Source organism: Bufo bufo, chromosome 1 (genome assembly GCF_905171765.1).
Source record: "Bufo bufo chromosome 1, aBufBuf1.1, whole genome shotgun sequence".
Lineage (NCBI taxonomy): Eukaryota > Metazoa > Chordata > Amphibia > Anura > Bufonidae > Bufo > Bufo bufo.
This window is the reverse complement of record NC_053389.1, coordinates 509,534,941-509,559,098: the sequence shown is the minus strand read 5'-3', so window position 1 is coordinate 509,559,098 and position 24,158 is coordinate 509,534,941. Positions and strand designations below refer to the sequence as shown.

The window sequence follows — 24,158 nt, the reverse complement described above, 5'->3', positions numbered from 1 at the left end:
GGTCTGGGTAAAAAAAAAAATAAAAAAAAAAATTGAAAAAAATGTAAAAATCAAAAAACACATTTATCACTGATTAAAAATGAAAAAAATAAAATTTCCTACACATGTTTGGTATCGCCGCGTCCGTAACGACCTGATCTATAAAACGGTTGTGTTACTTTACCCGAACGGTGAACGCCATAAAAATAAAAAATAAAAAACTATGATGAAATTGAAATTTTGCCCACCTTACTTCCCAAAAAAAGGTAATAAAAGTGATCAAAAAAGTCGCATGTACGCCAAAATTGTAACAATCAAACAGTCATCTTATCCCGCAAAAAATGAGACCCTACTTAAGATAATTGCCCAAAAACTGAAAAAACTATGGCTCTTAGACTATGGAAACACAAACATTTTTTTTGTTTCAAAAATGAAATCATTGTGTAAAACTTGAATAAATTAAAAAAAAAGTATACATATTAGGTATCGCCGCGTCCGTATCGACCGACTAAAAATATCACATGACCTAACCCCTCAGATGACCACCGTAAAAAAATAAAAAACGGTGTAAAAAAAGCCATTTTTTGTCATCTTAAGTCACAAAAAGTGTAATAGCAAGCGATCAAAAAGTCATATGCACCCCAAAATAGTGCAAATCAAACCATCATCTCATCCCGCAAAAAATGAGACCCTACTTAACCACCTCAGCCCCCAGTGCTTAAACACCCTGAAAGACCAGGCCACTTTTTACACTTCTGACCTACACTACTTTCACCATTTATTGCTCGGTCATGCAACTTACCACCCAAATGAATTTTACCTCCTTTTCTTCTCACTAATAGAGCTTTCATTTGGTGGTATTTAATTGCTGCTGACATTTTTACTTTTTTTGTTATTAATCGAAATTTAACGATTTTTTTGCAAAAAAATGACATTTTTCACTTTCAGTTGTAAAATTTTGCAAAAAAAATGACATCCATATATAAATTTTGCTCTAAATTTATTGTTCTACATGTCTTTGATAAAAAAAAAATGTTTGGGTAAAAAAAAAATGGTTTGGGTAAAAGTTATAGCGTTTACAAACTATGGTACAAAAATGTGAATTTCCGCTTTTTGAAGCAGCTCTGACTTTCTGAGCACCTGTCATGTTTCCTGAGGTTCTACAATGCCCAGACAGTACAAACACCCCACAAATGACCCCATTTCGGAAAGTACACACCCTAAGGTATTCGCTGATGGGCATAGTGAGTTCATAGAACTTTTTATTTTTTGTCACAAGTTAGCGGAAAATGATGATTTTTTTTTATTTATTTTTTTCTTACAAAGACTCATATTCCACTAACTTGTGACAAAAAATAAAAACTTCCATGAACTCACTATGCCCATCACGAAATACCTTGGGGTCTCTTCTTTCCAAAATGGGGTCACTTGTGGGGTAGTTATACTGCCCTGGCATTCTAGGGGCCCAAATGTGTGGTAGGGAGTTTGAAATCAAATTCTGTAAAAACTGACCAGTGAAATCCGAAAGGTGCTCTTTGGAATGTGGGCCCCTTTGCCCACCTAGGCTGCAAAAAAGTGTCACACATCTGGTATCTCCGTATTCAGTAGAAGTTGGGGAATGTGTTTTGGGGTGTCATTTTACATATACCCATGCTGGGTGAGATAAATATCTTGGTCAAATGCCAACTTTGTATAAAAAAATGGGAAAAGTTGTCTTTTGCCAAGATATTTCTCTCACCCAGCATGGGTATATGTAAAAAGACACCCCAAAACACATTCCCCAACTTCTCCTGAATACGGAGATACCAGATGTGTGACACTTTTTTGCAGCCTAGGTGGGCAAAGGGGCCCATATTCCAAAGAGCACCTTTCGGATTTCACTCGTCATTTTTTACAGAATTTGATTTCAAACTCCTTACCACACATTTGGGCCCCTAGAATGCCAGGGCAGTATAACTACCCCACAAGTGACCCCATTTTGGAAAGAAGAGACCCCAAGGTATTCGCTGATGGGCATAGTGAGTTCATGGAAGTTTTTATTTTTTGTCACAAGTTAGTGGAATATGAGACTTTGTATGAAAAAAAAAAATATATAAAAAAAATCATCATTTTCCACTAACTTGTGACAAAAAATAAAAAATTCTAGGAACTCGCCATGCCCCTCACGGAATACCTTGGGGTGTCTTCTTTCCAAAATGGGGTCACTTGTGGGGTAGTTATACTGCCCTGGCATTTTCCAGGGGCCCTAATGTGTGGTAAGTAGGTAAATGACCAGTGAAATCCAAAAGGTGCTCTTTGGAATATGGGCCCCTTTGCCCACCTAGGCTGCAAAAAAGTGCCACACATGTGGTATCTCCGTACTCAGGAGAAGTTGGGGAATGTGTTTTGGGGTGTCTTTTTACATATACCCATGCTGGGTGAGAGAAATATCTTGGCAAAAGACAACTTTTCCCATTTTTTTATACAAAGTTGGCATTTGACCAAGATATTTATCTCACCCAGCATGGGTATATGTAAAATGACACCCCAAAACACATTCCCCAACTTCTCCTGAGTACGGCGATACCAGATGTGTGACACTTTTTTGCAGCCTAGATGCGCAAAGGGGCCCAAATTCCTTTTAGGAGGGCATTTTTAGACATTTGGATACCAGACTTCTTCTCACGCTTTGGGGCCCCTAGAATGCCAGGGCAGTATAAATACCCCACATGTGACCCCATTTTGGAAAGAAGACACCCCAAGGTATTCAATGAGGGGCATGGCGAGTTCATAGAAATTTTTTTTTTTTGGCACAAGTTAGCGGAAATTGATATTTTTTATTTTTTTCTCACAAAGTCTCCCGTTCCGCTAACTTGGGACAAAAATTTCAATCTTTCATGGACTCAATATGCCCCTCACGGAATACCTGGGGGTGTCTTCTTTCCGAAATGGGGTCACATGTGGGGTATTTATACTGCCCTGGCATTCTAGGGGCCCTAAAGCGTGAGAAGAAGTCTGGAATATAAATGTCTAAAAAATTTTACGCATTTGGATTCCGTGAGGGGTATGGTGAGTTCATGTGAGATTTAATTTTTTGTCACAAGTTAGTGGAATATGAGACTTTGTAAGAAAAAAAAAAAATAATTCCGCTAACTTGGGCCAAAAAAATGTCTGAATGGAGCCTTACAGGGGGGTGATCAATGACAGGGGGGTTGATCAATGACAGGGGGGTGATCAATGACACGGGGGGTGATCAATGACAGGGGGGGTGATCAATGACAGGGGGGGTGATCAATGACAGGGGGGGTGATCAATGACAGGGGGGGTGATCAATGACAGGGGGGGGGATCAATGACAGGGGGGGTGATCAATGACAGGGGGGGTGATCAATGACAGGGGGGGTGATCAATGACAGGGGGGGTGATCAATGACAGGGGGGGTGATCAATGACAGGGGGGGTGATCAATGACAGGGGGGGTGATCAATGACAGGGGGGGTGATCAGGGAGTCTATATGGGGTGATCACCACAGTCATTGATCATGCCCCTGTAAGGCTTCATTCAGACGTCCGGATGCGTTTTGCGGATCCGATCCATCTATCAGTGGATCCGTAAAAATCATGCGGACGTCTGAATGGAGCTTTACAGGGGGGTAATCAATGACAGGGGGGTGATCAGGGAGTCTATATGGGGTGATCACCACAGTCATTGATCATGCCCCTGTAAGGCTTCATTCAGACGTCCGGATGCGTTTTGCGGATCCGATCCATCTATCAGTGGATCCGTAAAAATCATGCGGACATCTGAATGGAGCTTTACAGGGGGGTGATCAGGGAGTCTATATGGGGTGATCACCACAGTCATTGATCATGCCCCTGTAAGGCTTCATTCAGACGTCCGGATGCGTTTTGCGGATCCGATCCATCTATCAGTGGATCCGTAAAAATCATGCGGACGTCTGAATGGAGCTTTACAGGGGGGTAATCAATGACAGGGGGGTGATCAATGACAGGGGGGTGATCAGGGAGTCTATATGGGGTGATAACCACAGTCATTGATCATGCCCCTGTAAGGGCTCTTTCACACCTGCGTTGTTGTCTTCCGGCATAGAGTTCCGTCGTCGGGGCTCTATGCCGGAAGAATCCTGATCAGGATTATCCTAATGCATTCTGAATGGAGAGAAATCCGTTCAGGATGCATCAGGATGTCTTCAGTTCCGGAACGGAACGTTTTTTGGCCGGAGAAAATACCGCAGCATGCTGCGCTTTTTGCTCCGGCCAAAAATCCGGAACACTTGCCGCAAGGCCGGATCCGGAATTAATGCCCATTGAAAGGCATTGATCCGGATCCGGCCTTAAGCTAAACGTCGTTTCGGCGCATTGCCGCATCCGACATTTAGCTTTTTCAGAGTGGTTACCATGGCTGCCGGGACGCTAAAGTCCTGGCAGCCATGGTAAAGTGTAGTGGGGAGCGGGGAGCAGTGTACTTACCGTCCGTGCGGCTCCCCGGGCGCTCCAGAGTGACGTCAGGGCGCCCCAAGCGCATGGATCATGTGATCACATGGATCACGTCATCCATGCGCATGGGGCGCTCTGACGTCATTCTGGAGCGCCCGGGGAGCCGCACGGACTGTAAGTATACCGCTCCCCACTACTACTATGGCAACCAGGACTTTAATAGCGTCCTGGGTGCCATAGTAACACTGAACGCATTTGGAAGACGGTTCCGTCTTCAAATGCTTTCAGTACACTTGCGTTTTTCCGGATCCGGAGTGTAATTCCGGCAAGTGGAGTACACGCCGGATCCGGACAACGCAAGTGTGAAAGAGGCCTAAGGCTTCATTCAGACGTCCGGATGCGTTTTGCGGATCCGATCCATCTATCAGTGGATCCGTAAAAATCATGCGGACATCTGAATGGAGCTTTACAGGGGGTTGATCAATGACAGGGGGGTAATCAATGACAGGGGGGTGATCAATGACAGGGGGGTGATCAGGGAGTCTATATGGGGTGATCAGGGGCTAATAAGGGGTTAATAAGTGACGGGGGGGGGGGGGTGTAGTGTAGTGTAGTGGTGCTTGGTGGGACTTTACTGAGCTACCTGTGTCCTCTGGTGGTCGATCCAAACAAAGGGGACCACCAGAGGACCAGGTAGCAGGTATATTAGACGCTGTTATCAAAACAGCGTCTAATATACCTGTTAGGGGTTAAAAAAAACACATCTCCAGCCTGCCAGCGAACGATCGCCGCTGGCAGGCTGGAGATCAACTCTCTTACCTTCCGTTCCTGTGAGCGCGCGCGCCTGTGTGCGCGCGTTCACAGGAAATCTCGCGTCTCGCGAGAGGACGCGCCGGCGCGTCCAGGAGGAATGAATCAACCACCTCCAGGACGCGTCTGTGCGTACAGCGGTCCGGAGGTGGTTAAGATAATCGCCCAAAAACTGAAAAAACTATGGCTCTTAGACTATGGAGACACAAACTTTTTTCTTGTTTTAAAAATGAAATCATTGGGTAAAACTTACATAAATGAAAAAAATTGTATACATATTAGGTATCGCCGCGTCCGTGACAACCTGCTCTATGATCTAACCTGTCAGATGAATGTTGTGAACAAAAAAAAAAAAAACTGTGCCAAAAAAGCTATTTCTTGTTACCTTGCCGCACAAAAAGTGTAATATAGAGCAACCAAAAATCATATGTACCCTAAACTAGTACCAACAAAACTGCCACCCTATCCCGTAGTTTCTAAAATGGGGTCACTTTTCTGGAGTTTCTACTCTAGGGGTGCATCAGGGGGGCTTCAAATGGGCCATGGTGTCAAAAAAACCAGTCCAGCAAAATCTGCCTTCCAAAAACCGTATGGCATTCCTTTCCTTCTGCACCCTGCCGTGTGCCCGTGCAGCGGTTTACGACTACATATAGGGTGTTTCTGTAAACTACATAATCAGGGCCATAAATAGAGTTTTGTTTGGCTGTTAACCCTTGCTTTGTAACTGGAAAAAAAAATATTAAAATGGAAAATCTGCCAAAAAAGTGAAATTTTGAAATTGTATCTGTATTTTCCATTAAATCTTGTGCAACACCTAAAGGGTTAACGACGTTTGTAAAATCAGTTTTGAATACCTTGAGGGGTGTAGTTTCTTAGATGGGGTCACTTTTAGGGAGTTTCTACTCTAGGGGTGCATCAGGGGGCTTCAAATGGGACATGGTGTCAAAAAAACAGTCCATAAAAATCAGCCTTCCAAAAACCAAACGGTGCACCTTTCACTCTATGCCTTGCTGTGTGGCCGTACAGTAGTTTACGGCCACATATTGGGTGTTTCTGTAAACGGCAGAGTCAGGGCAATAAAGATAGTCTTGTTTGGCTGTTAACCCTTGCTTTGTTAGTGGAAAAAATGGGTTAAAATGAAAAATTAGACAACAAAATGAAATTCTCAAATTTCCTCCCCATTTGCCAATAACTCTTGTGCAACACCTAAAGGGTTAACAACGTATGCAAAATCAGTTTTGAATACCTTGAGGGGTGTAGTTTCTTAGATGGGGTCATTTTTAGGTGGTTTCTATTATGTAAGCCTCCCAAAGTGACTTCAGACCTGAACTGGTCCTTAAAAATTGAGTTTTTGTAAATTTCAAGATTTGCTTCTAAACTTCTAAGCCTTGTAACATCCCCAAAAAATAAAATATCATTCCCAAAATAATTCAAACATGAAGTAGACTAATGGGGAATGTAAAGTCATCACAATTTTTGGGGGTATTACTATGTATTACAGAAGTAGAGAAACTGAAACTTGGAAATTTGCAAATTTTTGGTAAATTAGGTATTTTTTGTGCAAAAAAATAATAATTTTTTGACTTCATTTTACCAGTGTCATGAAGTACAATATGTGACGAAAAAAAAAAAATCTCAGAATGGCCTGGATAAGTCAAAGCGTTTTAAAGTTATTAGCACTTAAAGTGACAATGGTCAGATTTGCAAAAAATGGCCTGGTCCTAAGGTGAAAAAAGGCTGTGTCCTTAAGGGGTTAAGGACCAATAATGTGTTCCAACTTTGTGTTAAAGCAGTCGTACATTTTTAATTATTTTATTTTTAGGGGCACAGCAATTTTAAGAATATTTTATGAAATTTATTTACGGCGTGGTAAAATACATTTTTATTATGTGTTTCAGTACAATGATGAGAATATATATATATATATATATATATATATATATATATATATATATATATATATATATATATATTTTTTTTTTTTTTCTGTTTCCTTTCCACCTGCAGGCTGTCCGCTCTGCAACTGCTCCCACTCCAGAATGAAGGAGAAGGGGGGCAGCTCTGGTTTGGTACAGGCTAGAGATGACAGCAATATCTTCAGTACATGGGAAGATATCACTGTTAGAAATCAAGATGCAGTGAATGGAGCTGAAAGGGAAAGTAAAAGCAGGTTTTACTAGTGATTATTCTCGACTATTTCCAACAGTGATCTCTCCTGTTTAGCTTGGAGTAATGCTGTCATTTTGGTCTTGTATAAAAGCCTGGAATACCAGCTTACAAACAAGACCATGCTTCTAGCTGCTACCATTCGTGGAGACATCAGTGGCTAAAAGCAGCCCCCCCCCCCCCCCTCTTCTGGGGCAGAACAGTTATGTACTTTTCCCACAGCCAGAGCTCAGCTCGGGCAGAATAGTTAGGTGGTTAAAGAGGACATATCACCACAAAATGCAATGCAATCTGAAAACTCCATGATAAAGAGCAGCAGAAGCTGAGCAGATTGATATGCAATTTATCCATTTATATCTTTGCTTTGTCCACCTCCTGTGAAGTATTATCTGTACAGGGAGGAGGGGTTATCAGTGACTGACAGCATTGTGTGTATAAGTACATAAGAGATAGCCGTCAGTAACTGATAGCTCTTCACAGGAGGTGGAAAATGCAAAGACATACTGTATTTTTCACCCTATAAGATGCATTTCCCCCCCAAACTGGGGCAAAAACGTCACTGCATCTTATGGGGCGAATACTAATGAGTGATTCCATTATGGAAGCACTCAGTACCGGAGGACCAGGAAACAGTGAATACAGCACTCCCTGGGCTCTTTACTCACCGCTTCCTGGTCCTCAGCTGTGACACTGAACTCACACTGTGCACATTTGGTCACAGGACAGCAGAAGGAGAGAGCGTGCTGGAGGTGAGGCATCGGGGCCTCATCTGAGGTCTGAATAGGGGTCTTATTAACATAGGGGGTCTGATTGTTGGTTTGATCTGAGGTCTTATTGTGCTCCTCTAAAACCTAGGTGCATATTATGGGCAGGTGCATCATATAGGCCGAAAAATACGGTAAATGTATAAATTACTGGTTTTACTTTTCTCACAAAATATATCAATCTGCTCAGCTCCTCCTGCTCTACATCATAGTGCTTTCAGATTGCATTGCTTTTTGTGGTGACAGCTCCTCTAAGAGTGCATATCTTAGTAGTTAAAAAAAAACGAAACTTAAATTTGGTGCATTTTGGTCTGTCCTGGTTTGAGCTGGCACAGATCTGCAATGAAATGTGCACCGTCTTTTGGCTTTACTATTAATGAACCTTTCTACTAACTTTAGTCTTTCCCCTTCCCCCTCCAGGCAAACCATACCTAGTTTTTCATATATTGACAAAGAAAAAAAATATGTGCTTTTTATATTCAGTAACACCTTCGTAATCAGTATTTGAATATGTTGGACAGAGCTGTATAGTTTTAGTGCTCGAGTTACTCTAAATTTACATTTTGTTACTGCTTGAAAGGTGTCTGCTAGGTAACAACTTTGTTCCATACTTCTAGCCACTGAGTACTGTCATCTCAATGAACAAGCCCACTTCTAGCAGAAAGGAGCAGGTGAAATGTTTTGTGAGGCCATGACCCAAGTCTGGATTAGAGAACAGGCGAAATGAGCATGATGTTTACCGCAGCAGGTAAACCATTTACGAAGTATTTACACTGAACACTCACCAGCGGAAAAATCCACATCCACAGATGTGCAAGTCTCAGGCCTAGTCATGACCAAACACAAAGGAACAGGTCAAAAAAGGAGAGGAACTGCACACAGACTTGTTTTGTGAGGTTCCAGCAGTTAGGCGTCTAAGGTTACTTTCACATTAGCTTTTTTTTGCAGATCGATCATGAATCATCAAAAACGCTTCCGTTACAATAATCCAACCGCATGCATTAGTCATGAACGGATCAGGTTGTATTAGGTCTTCTATGGCCAGAAAACTGATGTGTCCCCATTGACTTACATTATGTGCCAGGACGGATCCGTCTTGCTCAGCACCACATCACGGACAGAAAAAAGCTGCAGGCAGCGTTTTAGGGTCCGCCTCCAGAGCGGAATGGTGACTGATCGGAGGCAAACTGATGCCTTCTCAGCGGATACTTTTCCATTCAGAATGCATTAGGGCAAAACTGATCCGTTTTGGACCGCTTTTGAGAGCCCTGAACGGATCTCACAAACGGAAAGCCAAAACGCCAGTGTGAAAGTAGCTTAGGTGACCACCATCTCCAACTATTGAGGCCCAATACTATAAATGAGCATTTTTATAACTGCAAATAACATACAAGACTAAAACAGCGGCTCGTCCTGGCAACTCAGGGGCAAGACTGAGGGGTCAAACCTAACCAGGACCATATCTGTATAGAACTTGTGTGCCACCTGGGCTGGCCTGAATTGAAACTCAGATTTAACACTCCCAAAGAAACTGGTCCTACAAGGTACATATTCTGTACCCTGCTTAAAAGGACATCCATGTATGATCAGTGGAGAATGACATTCAGGTACAGCGACTGTCCATACAGGCATGCCTGGTACTGCAGCTCATCTGAAAGGTGAATGGGACATTCCGCAGTACAAGGCACAGTCACTTAGAGGTCAGACCCCACCAGTTAAACAGTGACTGTCCACCCACAGGATAGCTGCTGAAAACTGTTCATATATCAGCATTAGAAAGTATTGTAAAGGGTTTTCTGGGATTTTTATATTAATGGCCGGCTTTGGAACTACATGGCTCCATCCACAGTGTAATGGTCAGGGCTGGTTAATGCAGCACTACCCCCATTCAACCATGCACGGTGAACCACCCCAGAAACCTCAGTGGGTGTCTACTCACAGATTAGGACCACTAAATGGGGCTAAAGCTGCAAATGGATCCACTGCATTTAAGGGGTTTGCCAGGAATTAAAGGGGGTATTCCCATCACAGACAATGGGGGCATATCGCTAGGATATGCCCCCATTGTCCGATAGGGGCGGGTCCCACCTTTGGAGAACAGAGCGGGGAGAGCTGTGGCTGGAGGACCCCAGATTTCCCACCCCCAAGCGCTGCTCCCACAGAAGAGAACGGGAGCACACTGTAGTAATATTGTCTGTGGGGTGAACTCCAAGCCACACTTCTGATGCCACTCGCTCATTAATAGTCCAGGCTCAGTTCACACGAATGTCATTGCTAACACAGCAACCACCATGTCCAAATGTGAACAATCCCTGTATTAATCCACTGAACACCCATACCACAATATATTGCTCCCCCCACTTCATAGGAGTTACTTTACTTACCAGGAGCTTCCCAAATAGTCACAATTACCTCGTTTCTAGTCTTCCACAACCAGACTACTCTTCCAGCTCCTATGCAGACATCAGAATGACTCACCACCGCAGGCTTTATGCCAAGAACATGCAAGTCACCATCTGCTGTTTGCCCACTATCTACAAGGAGCATGGAGTGGTGATCTGCAGAAGTCAGGTGGAGCGTCACCTCAGCTGTCCTTAAACCAGTTTATCAGTGGAAATTCAGCCATCCACCGCACGCACCCCTTATCAGAAGGGGCCCCTTCAACAGAAGTATTCCAAACCACAGGAAGGACGGCAGGAACATTCAGATTCCATTAAAGCAGGTTCACATCTGTATTAGGTGTCCTGGCCAAGGAGGACGTGTCCAACTATGCTGTATAGAGCGATGCCAGAGGAGTGCAATGTTAAAAAACTGTCTGAACAACAAGTTTATTATAGACAATGGGGGAAATTATCAAAGACCAGCATTTTACACCAGTCTAATCGGTACGCACTGCCGGAGGGTGCACTTAAAGGGTTTCTGTCACCAGAAATACCTAAATTAAACTGGCTGACATTAGCGAAGTGCTAGCCTATTCCTAGTTTTATCTATGCCCCCGTTACTCCAGAAATATACCGTGCACAAGATGCACCTAGGTTTTTGAGGAAAATAAGAAAAAAAATGTTTTAACCAAAAGGTGTGCTTTTGGTGTGTTTTGAACTAATGGGGGGGTCTGTGCATGACACTATTATGGGGGGGGGGGGAATCTGTGGATGGCACTGTTATGGGGGGGATGATCTGTGGGCGGCACTGTTATGGGGGGGGATGATCTGTGGATGGCACTAGGGATCGACAGATATTGATTTTTTAGGGCCGATACCGATAATTTATACCGATATTCTGGGAATTTTCATTTTTGAGAAAAAAAAAAATTCCTACACAAATCTGCTGAAAATTAATATGTTTATTGTTAATGTGTATTTTTTTTTATAAATCTTTTTCATTTATACTTAATATTTTTGTGTTTTTTTTTTACTAACTTTTAGCCCCCTTAGGGACTAGAACCCTTGTCCTATTCCCCCTGATAGAGCTCTATCAGGGTGAATAGGAGCTCACACTGTCCCTGCTGCTCTGTGCTCTGTGCACACAGCAGCATGGAGCTTACCATGGCAGCCAGGGCTTCAATAGCGTCCTGGCTGCCATGGTAACGATCGGAGCCCCAGGATTACACAGCTGGGGCTCCGATCGGAGGAGGAGGGGATCCTGTGGCCACTGCCACCAATGATTAATACTGGGTGGGGGGGGGCGCACTGCGCCACCAATGTTTTTACTATTGGCCGGGATTGGGATGGGGGTGGGGGGCGCACTGCGCCACCAATGATTAATACTGGGGGGCTTGGGGGGGGGGGGGGGGGGGAGCGCACTGCGCCACCAATGAAGATAAGTCTCTCAATCATTCATATACAGGAGGCGGGAGCTGGCTGCAGAATCACATAGCCGGCTCCCGACCTCTATGAGCGGTAGCTGCGATCCGCGGCACCTGAGGAGTTAACTACCGCGGATCGCAGCTATCGCTCATAGAGGTCGGGAGCCGGCTATGTGATTCTGCAGCCAGCTCCCGCCTCCTGTATATGAATTAATGAAAGATTCATCTTCATTGGTGGAGCGGTGGCCACAGCCCCTCACCTCCTCTTATGTTCTCTCCTCTCATTGGCGGCAGCGGCAGCAGCAGCACAGGGGAGAGAGACACCGCTTCCTTCTCCCCTGTGCTGCGGAGGGAACACAGAGCGCTGAGAGCAGCGCGATCTGTGTTCCCAATACGTTATCGGTATATCGGCAAAATAGATGCCGATACCGTTCAAAATCCTCAATATCGGCCAAACCGATAATCGGTCGATCCCTAGATGGCACTGTTATGGAAGGGGGGGTTGATCTGTGGGCGGCACTGTTATGGGGGGGGGGGGGGATCTGTGGACGGCACTGTTATGGAGGGGTGATCTGTGGACGGCACTGTTATGGAGGGGTGATCTGTGGACGGCACTGTTATGGAGGGGGGGGGAGAGATCTGTGGATGGCACTGTTATGGAGGGGGGGGTTGATCTGTGGATGGCACTGTTATGGAGGGGGGGTGATCTGTGGATGGCACAGCTATATATGTGTCACCCACAGATCCCCCCCCCCCCTCTATAACAGTGCCATCCACAGATCACCCCCACCCCATAACAGTGCCATCCACAGATCACCCCCACCCCATAACCGTGCCATCCACAGATCCCCTAAAATACAGAGGGGCCGGTGGCATGCAAATGCGGCAGGGCCGGTGCGGTCACTTCCTTAATGCCTAAACCTTTTATAATAATAACTTTAATTGAAGTTCCGATCCCCAGCCCCATCTGTACTACTTCCTAAATGTCCTGTAGCAGGCAGAGAAGGGCTGGCGGCTTTAACTCACTGATGTCACGTGCCTGCACCGCCTACTTTATGAATGACACCCCCCCCCACGCATTTGCATGACACAGGCCCCTCCTCCCTCAAGCTGATACATCGCAGTCTGCAGACTGCGATGTAAAATGGCAGCATTCACCCCATAAGACGCCCCCCCACTTTTGGGGGGGGGAAAAGTGCATCTTATGGGGTGAAAAATACAGTAAATTTTATAACATGCACATTTATAATATGCCCCTGCTCCTAGAGGCTCCGTTCTCCCACCTCTGTCACCTTTCTCCAAGTCTTGATTGACAGGGCCAGGCAGCGTTCGCACCCTCCTACCAGAATTGAGTGCGTAGTAAATATCGCTGCGCTGTTTAGTATTCAGCGCAGGCAGGAAGTTAGCAGCCGGTGAGCGTCCTTCCTTCACTATGCCTGCACCGAACGGCATGGCGCAGGCGCGAGATTTAACATGCACTCAGGGCCCTGTCAATCAAGACTTGGAGGGAGGTGACAGAGGTGGGAGAATGGAGCCTCTAGGAGCAGGAGCAACACCCCCTGCCCCCCAGAGGCTAATTTGCATATTATAAAAGTTAGACTACTTTCACACTTGCGGCAGAGAATTCCGCCGAAACTGCCTGTCGGATCCATCAAAACACATGCAAACTGATGGCATGTCAGACTGATCAGGATCCTGATCTGTATGACAAATACATTGAAATGCCGGATCAGTCTCTCCAGTGTCATCCGGAAAAAACTGATCCAGCATTTATTTTTTTTCCACAATTTTTGCGGTCTAAGTATGCGCAGATCGCAATGCCGGAACACTCGGACGGATCCGGCATTAATGCATGTCAATGGGAAAAAATGCCGGATCCGGCAAGTGTTCTGGAATTTTGGACAGAGATCATCTCCGTCCTGAAAAGGCAAAAAGACTGAACTGAAGACTTCCTGATGCATCCTGAACGTATTGCTCTCCATTCAGAATGCATTAGGATAAAACTGATCAGTTCTTTTCCGGTATTGAGCCCCTAGGACGGAACTCAGCACCGGAAAAGAATAACGCTAGTGTGAAAGTACCCTTACATTTCTGGAGTAACGGGGGCATGGATAAAACCAGGAATAGGCTAGTTGGGTTCAGCTGACATTAGCACATCGCTAGTGTCAGCCAGTTTAATTTAGGTACTTCTGGTGACCGAAAACCTTTAATTTATGGAAAGGTGCAGGCAGGTGCACCCACCAGCAGTCCATGTGTCTAGACAAATCTAAAAAGATATATGTCCTGGGCCCGCTCTTGGAAAATGCCAAAGGCAGTGTAGAGACCCCATTGGCGCCTGGATTTAAACATTGAGCTTGCGATTTTATGCCAGAAAACTGGTATAGGAGGAATGATGATTTCTCCCCCACAACCAAAACAATCAAGTGGAGAATGTTTTATTCCAAAGGCGATTTTACATGATCAACGCCAGGCGATTATCAGTGATTAACAGAGCATTTCCAATAATTGCCTTATGTTGAGTGCAGGTGATGAATACACACACAGTGATCATCTCTTCTGTATGTGGGCATCCATATTCACACAGGGTGACCTGAGTGATGGCAGAGGAATAATGTACGTCCTACATGTAAGATACAATCACAAGTCATTCCTGGTTCATAGGGCGATCGGTGGCGCACTTACACAGGACACTTATTGGGTACGCACATTAATACGGGCACTCAACTCCAGTAATTGCCCTGGTCCTTGGCACTTGTAAAAGGGCCTTAATCTGCACCCTGCTTTAGGGCTCATGTACAATGCCTTGCAAAAGTACTCACCCCCCTTGACTTTGTATTTTGGTGCCTCAACCTGGAATGAACATGGAATGTTTGAGGATTTGCATCATTTAATTTACAGAAAATGCCCACAACTTTGAAGATTTTTTTTTATTATTGTGAAGCAAACAACAAATAGGACAAAATAAGGCTACTTTCACACTGGCGTTTCTGGGTCCGCCTGTGAGATCCGTTTCTGGGCTCTCAAGCGGTCCAAAATGGATCAGTTAAGCTCCAATGCATTCTGAATGGATAAGGATCCGATTCTTACCCTATGAACTAACTATACAGACATGTAGAGCGGCGCCCGGGGATCTCACTGCACTTACTATTATCCCCGGGCGCCGCTCCGTTCTCCCGCTATGCCCTCCGGTATCTCCGCTCACTAAGTTATAGTAGGCGGAGATACCAGTCCCTAAGTTATGGTAGGCGGAGTCTGCCCTAGCGCTGGCCAATCGCAGCGCAGAGCTCACAGCCTGGGAGGTTATTTTCTCCCAGGCTGTGAGCTCTGCAATGCGATTGGACAGCGCTAGGGCAGACTGCGCCTACCATAACTTAGGGAACGGAGATACCGGAGGGCATAGCAGGAGAACGGAGCGGCGCCCGGGGATAATAGTAAGTGCAGAGAGATCCCCGGGCGCCGCTCCACATGTATGTATACTTAGTTCATAGGGTAAGAATCGGTGAAAGGTCCTCTTTAAAGAGGACCTTTCACCTGGAAAAACATTGTGAACTAAGTATGCTGACATGGAGAGCGGCGCCCGGGGATCTCATTGCACTTAGTATTATGCCTGGGCACCGCTCCATTCTCCCGTTATGCCCTCCGGTATCTTCGCTCAGTAAGTTATAGTAGGCGGTGCTCCTAGGTTTTTTCCTCCCAGGCTGTGAGCTGTGCGCTGCGATTGGCCAGCGCTGCAGCCTAGGAGAAGGAGACGCCCACAGGACAAGGGAAGACTCCGCCTACTATAACTTAGTGAGTGAAGATACCGGAGGGCATAACGGGAGAACGGAGCGGCGCCCGGGGATAATAGTAAGTGCAGTGAGATCCCCGGGCGCCGCTCTCCATGTCAGCATACTTAGTTCACAATGTTTTTCCAGGTGAAAGGTCCTCTAAGTCAAGACAGATCCGTTTTGACTTTTTTTTTATGAATAATGCAAACAGATCCGTTATGATACAAGCGTTTGCATTATCGCTGCGGATCCGTCTGTGCAGATACAAGACGGATCTGCACCGAGAGCAGGTGTGAAAGTAGTCTAACAGAAAAAGTCAATGTGCATAACTATTCACCCCCCTAAGGTCAATACTTTGTAGAGTCATCTTTTGCGGCAATCACAGCTCCAAGTGTCTTTGGATAAGTCTCTATGAGCTTACCACTGGGATTTTTGCCCATTCCTCCTGCTCTAGCTCCTTCAAGTTGGATGGTTTGTGCTTGAGAACAGCAATCTTTAAGTATGACCACAGATTTTTTTTTTTTATTGGATTGAGATCTGGGCTTTGACTAGGCCATTCCAACACATTTGTGTTTGGGGTCATTGTCCTGCTGGAAGGTGAACCTTCGTCATAGCGTCAAATCACGCACAGAGTGGTACAGGTTTTGCTCAAGAATATCCCTGTATTTAGCACCATCCATCTTTCCCTCAACTCTCACCAGTTTCCCAGTCCTGGCTGCTGAAAAACATCCCCACAGCATGATGCTGCCACCACCATGTTTCACGGTCGGGATGGTGTTCTTTGGGTGATGTGATGGGTTTGTGCCAGACATAGCGTTTTCTTTGATGGCCGAAAAGTTCAATTTTAGTCTCATCAGACCAGAGCACCTTCCTCCATACATTTTGGGAGTCTCCCACATGCCTTTTCGCAAACTCAACGTGCATTTCAGTTTTTAGCAGAAAGTAATGGCTTTCTTCTGGCCACTCTGCCAAAAAGTCCAAGTCTATGGAGCATACGGCTTATTGTCGTCCTATGTACAGATACTCGTCTCTGCTGTGGAACTCTGCAGCTCCTCCAGGGTTACCTTAGGTCTCTGTGCTGCCTCTCTGATTAATGCCCTCCATGCCTGGTCCATGAGTTTTGGTTGGCGGCCTTCTCTTGGCAGGTTTGCTGTTGTGCAATGTTCTTCCCATTTGGTTATGATAGAGTTAATGGTGCTTCTGGGGATCATCAAAGATTTGGATATTTTGTTTATAACCTAACCCTGACTTCTCAACAACATTGTCCCTTACTTGGTCTTCATGGCAGTGTTTGGTTAGTGATGCCTCTTGCTTAGGTGTTGCAGCCTCTGGGGCCTTTCAAAAAAGGTGTGTATATATAATGACAGATCATGTGACACTTAGATTGCACACAGGTGGACATCATTTCACAAATTATGTGACTTCTGAAGGTAATTGATTGCACCAGAGATTTTTCTGGGCTTCCTAACAAAGGGGGTGAATACATAGGCACATGCCAATTTTCTGTTTTTTATTTCTAAACAATAGCTTTATTTATATATTTTTCTCATTTCACTTCACCAACTTAGACTATTGTGTTCTCATCCATCACATAAAATTCAGATTAACAAGACATTGAACTTAAAGGGGTTGTCCGGGTTCAAAGCTGAACTCAGACATACCTCCATTTTCACCCAGGCAGCCCCCCCTGACTTGAGCATCAGAGCAGTTCATGCTCCGATGCTCTCCTTTGCCCTGCACTAAATCGTGCAGGGCAAAGGCATTTTTAGGAATTCCGGTGATGTACCGGGGATCTTCATGGGGCTGCCAGGAAGCCCGGTGACGTCACAGCCACTGATAGGCGGGTTTTAGCGCTGCCCTAGCCAGTAAAACGGCTAGGGCAGCACTAAAGCCCGCCCATCAGAGCCGGTGACATCACCAAACACTGCCGGGCTGAAGCTTTCAAAATCCCAGACCAATACCGCATTTGACACAGATGTATTAATGCCAGATCTGGTACCAAGTGTTCCGGAAATTTCCACGTCGCCGGATCTGGTTTCATCTTTGAAAAAAAAAAATTAGAATCAGATCCAGTATTCGATGAGACCGTTACCGGTACTGCCTGCCGGATTCAAACAACGCTAGTGGTGGAGGTCAGTGTATTGAATAGAGCTTACAGAGTTAAAGAGAAAAAGGTTGTATGCAGCTAAGCTAAAAACAAGGTCAAAAAGTAACTGTGTGATAGCACCCCCCCTCCTCCCCAGTCTTTAGCAGAGGTATCAGTCCGAGTCTCAGGAAGTGCGAGGGGAGAGGAGAGAAAAATGGAAACATACGTATGGTCTTATAATCTATATCTTGTTACCGCATGTTATGTTCTTTATATGATGGTTTCTTTTTTTTCAGTATAAAGCCCATTTATTGTAAGCTTGTCTTTAAAGGGTTTCTATCACTTGGTATCACATATTTAGGCGATCCGCTAGTGTCTGCTCTAACAAACCATCCTAATATGATAGGTTTTGGGGCAGCCGTTTTGCTAAAATAACTTATATCTATATGCTAATGAGCCTCTAGGTGCTATGGGGGCGTCATTAGCACCTAGAGGCTCCGTCTACCTTCATAAACTGCCGCCGCCCAGCGCGTCCCTCCAGCCCGCCCATCTCCTGCTGAATGCGATCCTCTCCGTGCGCGTCTCTGTTCGGCGCATGCGCAGTGAATGTCTGACCGCTTCCCTGCTCAGACATCTCCACTGCGCCTGTTCCTCGGAGCACTATGATGTCATCGGCGCAGGCGCAGTTGAGATGTCTGAGCAGGGAAGCGGTCACACATTCACTGCGCATGCGCAGAACAGAGACGCGCACGGAGAGGATCGCATTCAGCAGGAGATGGGCGGACTGGAGGGACGCACTGGGCGGCGACAGTTTATGAAGGTAGACGGAGCCTCTAGGTGCTAATGACGCCCCCATAGCACCTAGAGGCTCATTAGCATATAGATATAAGTTGTTATTTTAGCAAAACGGCTGCCCCAAAACCTATCATATTAGGATGGTTTGTTAGAGCAGACACTAGCGGATCGCTAGTGTCTGACACCTAAATATGTCAAACGAAGTGATAGAAACCCTTTAAATAAAGGAGGGAGAGAAATCTGATTCAGCTACATCCAATGTCTGTCAGTTTCCCTGAGCGCTCGTATCCCTTTAATTAAGATTCCAACAATTAGGCTAGGTCTACACGACGACATTTGCCGTGCAACATTTTGTTGCACCAATGTCGCGCGACAATTTTTATAATGGCAGTCTATGGTGTCGCACTGCAACATGCTGCGACATTTTGAGAATGGATTTTTCTGCAACTGTCGCGTCGCAGCATGTTGCAGTGCGACACCATAGACTGCCATTATAAAAATTGTCACGCGACATTGGTGCAACAAAATGTTGCAGTGTAGCTGTGCCCTGTCGTCATGTAGACCTAGTCTTATAGGGTAAAGGCAAATTTCCCTAACACCAGTGTGAAAGTAGCCTTACATACATTGACCAGGCAATTGGCGGGAAAGCACTTTTTCCCCCAATAATTGCCTGCTCATCAGAGGTGGTAAGAGCTGCATGGGGAACTAGCGACCACTACTCCAATCACTCCTCATACAGATCCATTGTTTCTGGCAGCACACAATCTGCTGCATGTAAACAACGATTTAGTTACACGTGTTTGCTCCATCATCAGGCGATCTGCGGCCCACTTATACAGGCCGATCACCAAGAGCATTGCTATGAAGAATCGGCCTGAAAATAGTCCCGTGCAGAGGGACCTTCACCAGAAACCTTGTGGACTATTCCTACATGCCTTCTTCCCTGGAAACAGTCCGAGTTCTGGCCATCTGAATACACTTGCAGTAGGAATCGACCGATATTTATGGATTTTCTAAATTATCGGCATGTAACCTTGCTGATAATTCGTCCAGCGCGCCATCACAGAACATGAGCGCGCTGCTGTCAGCGCAGGGGAGTCGTCGTCACTCTCTCCCACCCCCATGCCGCGCTGCCAATGAGGAGAGGGGAGGAGGAGGGGCGGGCGCACTGCACCACAAATGAAAGTTAACCTCTAATACAAATACAGGAGGCAGTGCCCAGCCTATATGACAGGAAGCTGCAATCAGTGGCAGTTAACCCCTCAAGTGCCACACCTGAGGGGTTAACTGCTGCCGCTTATCACAGCTCCCTGTCAGAGGCAGGGTTCCAGCTATGTGATTCTGCCGCCAACAGAATCATTGGTGGCGCAGTGCTCCCTCCCCCCACTATCCAAATCATTGTGGGTGCAGGGCCGGAGGAGGATACCGCCGAAGAAAGGTCCATCCTCATCTTCTGGGGGACAATCAAGAGCCCCCACACACGATCACTGGCAGATTGAGCTGAATCAGTCTCACACCAGCAATGGGCCCACACTGCCCAATCTCAGAACCAGGTCCAGTCATGAGACAGAAGAGCAGCAGGGGATGAGTGAGGTTAGAGAACACTCATCTTGGGGATCAAGATGGCTATGAGCCAGCATGAGGTGACCAGTCACTGCTGTAGACAGACGTGTACATGCGTCATATCTACGTGTACCCGCACGAGCACGTTACATGCTGGAATAGCGTGTGCTCCGCCGCATTCCCTGACGTCACCGCCCTATGAGGCCTCTGGCGGGACACGCCACGTCCGGACACCACTACTAATCCCATTAGCCATATCAGGCGGCACCCATAAACCCGGCAAAGACCGGCTTTACTGCGCGCGACGTACGCTGGGAGGTGTAGTCCACGCCCAATGACTTCTCCGCGCGACCAGTCCTGGCGCCGTACTGTAAGAACCACAACATCCGGCATGCACTGCGCGCGTCACCTCAGCCACCAGGCCTCCCAGTTCCCCCGGCTTACCCGCGGGCCGGCTGCTCCTCTTCTTCGATTTAGGCATGTCAGTGGCGCTTCCCCAAATCCTCGCCCCGCTTTAGCACACCGCGTCGGGCGTTATTTCTGGCTCCTCGGTGTGAGTTGTAGAGTGAAGTAAAAATCAGCCGATGGAAGAGCACTTTTTACTAAAACGTCTCTCAGGAATAAGATTCGAATCTTCTATCGGCAGATGGGAGAAATGTTTGAAAGAAGAACTGAATGAAACTCCGGTGAATGCCTGTGAATGAAGACGATACATTTTACCTCTGAACGCCTCTGGATAGAGCAGTGCGCGCGGCTGCTCGGCCTTTTATAAGTGCGGCTCGTGACGTCGGTGAGGCTGACCTCTACTGCTGGCCAATCCGGAGGCTAGGATGGCGCTTCTCTTCACGCGAGCCTCGGCCGCCATATTGCGTGCGTTACAGTCGCCCTGGAAGCTGTGCTGTGCGCCAAACGTCGCATGTGCGGGGCCAGAGGACGGCAGGCCGACTGGGTGCGGGGCCAGGGGACGGCAGGCGCGTTCTCCAGCTCGATACTGGAGTCCAGTTCAGTCATCCAAATTGGTGTAAAGGAAAACTGCCTTAGTTACCCCTAGCAACCAATCAGATTCCACCTTTCATTTTCCAGAGGAGCTGTGAAAATGAATCTGATTGGTTGCTAGGGGTAACTAAGGCAGTTTTCTTCTACACTGGTTTTGATCAATCTCCCCAGTCGTCTGTACCTGGAAACGGATGTAGATGGTGAATTTGCTGAGGCTAGCGGTGAGGAGGGCGTAAAAATGCAGCATGCGCCTAAATTGAAAAGTCACAAAACAGTCCTGTGTGACTGTTTTACTGCAGTTTCTGGTGTCGTGCTCTTTGATAAATGACCCCCACTCTGTTCTGCCTTATTCACACGTGAGCGATTCATGGAGGTTTACTGTTCGCGTTCTCCACGGACAGCTCACGTACCTGCTCAGTTTATTGCGTGTATTCACACATCTGTGTTTTCGCATGCTCTGTCTAGTTTGTCCAGATTTATGTATCCATCATGCCCATTATAGTCTATGGCACACAGACAACGTCATGGACCATTTATAAGGCATGCTCTGAAAATTTATTTTTTTAGCCGTGCAGTGTCAGTGGAACAGGCATGACACATGGAAAACCAAAAAACGGACCAAACACGGATTCTTGATGAATGACTGACCATCTGATCATGGATTTCATCACGGACGTGTGAATAAGATCTAAATCCTTGTGTCGCCCCATCACACTCCAAACCGGTACGGAGATCATTCTCACTGCTTCTAGGTGAAAGTACTGGGGCACATTTAGGCCAGTCTTAGTTTCCCCCCTGTGCGGCCCTAAGATTGTCCAATTTATGACGAGGTGTGCTCCCTCTTCATAAATTAGGCGCGTCCATGGCCGTCCTTGTGCCTCACGGAAAAAAACTACACTAGCCACTGGCTGATGTTTCCAGGTGTAAATTTGCGGGGCTGGAGTTCTGCCCCCCGTCCCGCCCAACTGGAAACGGTGTAAAACCAGCCATGTGACTAAAGAGTGTAAAGGGGACTAAAAAAAATAACAAGTCCCTTAATAAACAGACATGGATTTTATGTTTATATTTCATGTCGCATTTGAAAAAATTCCTGAGGTCCCCAGATTTTAAAAACCCCAAGAAGTGACCCCATTTTGGAACGAGCACCTCCGTATGAACATTTTAAGTGGTGGAAAGGGTACTTTTCAGCAAACAGGTGTCTCACAGAAGGCAGAAATACTAGAGAAAGGATTTCAAAGCACACATTTGTAAAAATGAAAAATTACTAGCAGACCTCAATTTTTCACTTTCACAAGAAGTAAAAGGAGAAATGCACCCCAGTATATGTTCCCCATTTTCTCCCCATTCAGGAAATGCCCCATATGTGCTTGTAGCCTGCTGTATGGGCGCACAGCAGGCAAACAGAAAAACATGGATTTTGCTGGCAGGCCTAAATTGGCAGACATGGATTTTAGGTGTCATGTCGCATTTAAAGAATTCCTGAGGTCCCCAAAAATTAAAAAACCCAGGAAGTGATCCCATTTTGGAAAGTTCACCCCTGTACGAAAATTTTAAGGGGTGGAAAGGGCACTTTTAACCTAACAGTTGTCTCTCAGAAAAGAATATGGAGTGGTTGTTGGAAAGTGGGTATGCAAGGTGGACTAAATCAGAGATATGGAAATATTTCAGGGAGCATAAAGGATGAAATTAACCTATCGATGACTGGTAGGTTTGGAAACAATTGGATGCAGCGCGGTGACCGGAGTTAACCATGTCGTACTATTACGTCAAGATGTGGGAACGCACTGACTTCCAAGACGTAATAGTACATCATGTGTCGGGAAGGGGTTACTGGAATAATAAAAAGCCATGTTTTATATATTCTATCACGTTGCTGGATCAATCTTTTGTTAGCTTAGTGACCAGTGCCAAAACTGCAATTTTTTTTTGTTTTTTTTAATTATAGATTTTGTCCCCCCATACAGTATAATATCTCCTTGTGGCCCCCATACAGTGTAACATCTCCTTGTGGCCCCCCATACAGTATAATATCGCCTTGTGGCCCCCATATAGTATAACATCTCCTTGTGGCCCCTCCATACAGTATAACATCACCTTGTGGCCCCCATACAGTGTAACGTCTCCTTGTGGCCCCCCATACAGTATAACGTCTCCTTGTGGCCCCCATACAGTATAATGTCTCCTTGTGGCCCCCATGCAGTATAACGTCTTCTTGTGGCTGACCCCATACAGTATAACGTCTCCTTATGGCTGACCCCATACAGTATAACGTCTCCTTGTGGCCCCCCATACAGTATAACGTCTCCTTGTGGCCCCCCATACAGTATAATGTCTCCTTGTGGCCCCCATACAGTATAACGTCTCCTTGTGGCCCCCCATACAGTCTAACCGTCACCTCATCCCGCAAAAAATGAGCCCCTACCTAAGACAATCGCCTAAAAAATAAAAAAACTGACTCTCAGACTAGGGAGACACTCTAACATGATTTTTTATTGTAAAAAATAAAATAGACATATTAGGTATCGCTGCATCTGTAACAACCTTCTCTATAAAAATACCACATGACCTAACCCCTCAGATAAACACCGTAAAAAAAATAAGAACGGTGTAAAAAATATATTTTTTGTCACCTTACATCATAAAAAGTGTCATAGCAAGCGATCAAAAAGTCGTACGCACCCCAAAATAGTGCCAATCAAACTGTTATCTCATCCCGCAAAAAATGAGATCCTACCTAAGACAATCGCCCAAAAAAAAAAAAAACTATGGCTCTCAGACTATGGAGACACTAAAACATGATTTTTATTTTGTTTCAAAAAATTATATTATTGTGTGAAACTTAAATAAATAAAAAAAAGTATACATACAAGAACCTTCTCTATAAAAATATCACATGACCTAAACCCTCAGGTGAACGCCAAAAAAAAAAAAAACTGTGTCAAAAAAGCAATTTTTTTGTCACCTTACACCACAAAATTTTTAATACCAAGCG

The 24,158-nt window shown here is 45.6% G+C and overlaps 1 protein-coding gene across 4 annotated transcripts in view; it reads right to left on the bottom strand.

Moving 5' to 3' along the window:
• The window catches only part of IFRD1 (interferon related developmental regulator 1), a 40,934-nt gene extending 19,988 nt beyond the window's left edge, over positions 1–20,946 (bottom strand). The window contains exon 1 of one of the 4 annotated variants that reach the window (XM_040411081.1): positions 20,615–20,946. In XM_040411081.1, the coding sequence (XP_040267015.1) occupies positions 20,615–20,651 (37 nt within the window). In that variant the 5' untranslated portion in view covers positions 20,652–20,946. Of the gene's footprint in view, positions 1–10,538; positions 10,572–20,614 lie in introns of those variants that run through there. The other 3 variants (XM_040411074.1, XM_040411089.1, XM_040411098.1) reach the window with 3 other exon arrangements.
• Positions 20,947–24,158: the final 3,212 nt, after the last annotated feature.